This window comes from Mus caroli, chromosome 3 (genome assembly GCF_900094665.2).
Source record: "Mus caroli chromosome 3, CAROLI_EIJ_v1.1, whole genome shotgun sequence".
NCBI classification, from domain to species: Eukaryota; Metazoa; Chordata; class Mammalia; order Rodentia; family Muridae; genus Mus; species Mus caroli.
Window position 1 is genome coordinate 89,039,179 of NC_034572.1, and position 1,202 is coordinate 89,040,380.

The 1,202-nt window shown below is 52.3% G+C and overlaps 1 protein-coding gene across 1 annotated transcript in view; it reads left to right on the plus strand.

Moving 5' to 3' along the window:
* The window catches only part of Selenbp1 (selenium binding protein 1), a gene marked incomplete at its 5' end in the record, with an annotated part of 4,078 nt that extends 2,882 nt beyond the window's left edge, over positions 1-1,196 (plus strand). Inside the window, 3 exons of the mRNA XM_021159102.1 lie at positions 324-453; positions 597-715; positions 929-1,196. Coding sequence (XP_021014761.1) covers positions 324-453; positions 597-715; positions 929-1,091 — 412 coding nt within the window. The remainder of the gene's footprint in view (positions 1-323; positions 454-596; positions 716-928) is intronic.
* Positions 1,197-1,202: the final 6 nt, after the last annotated feature.

The following is a 1,202-nucleotide window of genomic DNA, read 5'->3' on the forward strand; positions in this document are numbered from 1 at the left end:
TTACAGGAGGCATGAGTTGATTGCTGGTACTCACCTGTCTTCTCCTTTTTGACAGTCTAGAATCCCTGTCCACGGGCTGGTGCCACTCACATTCAGGGTGGATCATCCCTTCTAGTTACACCTCTCTATAATGCCCCACAAACAGCCCAGAGTGTGTGTGGTGGGGTGTGTGTGTGTATGTATGTGTGTGTGTACGTGTGTGTGCACATATGTGTGTATGTATGTGTGTGTGTGTCTGTCTGTCTGTCTGTGTGTGGTGGTGGGGGTTTGCTGACTCTAAAACTCAGTGAGTTTGGATCATGAAGATGATCACTACATCTGTAACCGTTGTCCCCCTTTCCCTCTGAACCCTGCTTCCAGATATTCCTTGGAGGCAGCATTGTTAGAGGAGGCTCTGTGCAAGTGCTGGAGGACCAAGAGTTACCCTGTCAGCCGGAGCCCCTAGTGGTCAAGGTGAGAACTTCTCCCTGCTCCCTCAGAGTCATGCTCAAGAAATGTCTGGTTGGATGCTTTGGGATCCAGCTGGTATGCCAAGGGGCACCAGTTGCTTAGGCCATTTGGGGGTTACTTAGAGTCTGACCTCTTGTTTCCCCAAGGGAAAACGAATTCCTGGAGGCCCTCAGATGATCCAGCTCAGCTTAGATGGCAAGCGTCTTTACGCCACTTCATCACTGTACAGCACCTGGGACAAGCAGTTTTACCCTGACCTCATTAGGTGAGAAGCAGTGTGGGGGCTCATTTCTCCAACTGTCTTCTCCCACAAGCATCACTTGGCCTTCTGAAGACTCCTCAGGAACTCCATCTGTACCCCACCATACAGATGGCCCACGGACCCTGTCCCATCCCCAGGAACCAACTATACTCACAGAATCCTGGGGTGTGGGGTTGGCTACATACAACTTCTAGCTTACCTCTTCTTCTCTTCCAGGGAAGGCTCCGTGATGCTTCAAATTGATGTAGACACAGTAAATGGAGGGCTGAAGTTGAACCCCAACTTTCTGGTGGACTTTGGGAAGGAGCCCCGAGGGCCAGCACTGGCTCACGAGCTTCGTTACCCAGGGGGTGACTGCAGTTCTGACATCTGGATCTGAAGGCTGGCACTAGGGCCCCCCCTCCACATTCTGAGCCTGCCTGGCTTCACTCTGCTCTCAGCCCCAACTCTCCAAGGCCACTCTGAGACCAGCGAGATCTGTAGAGCAGCA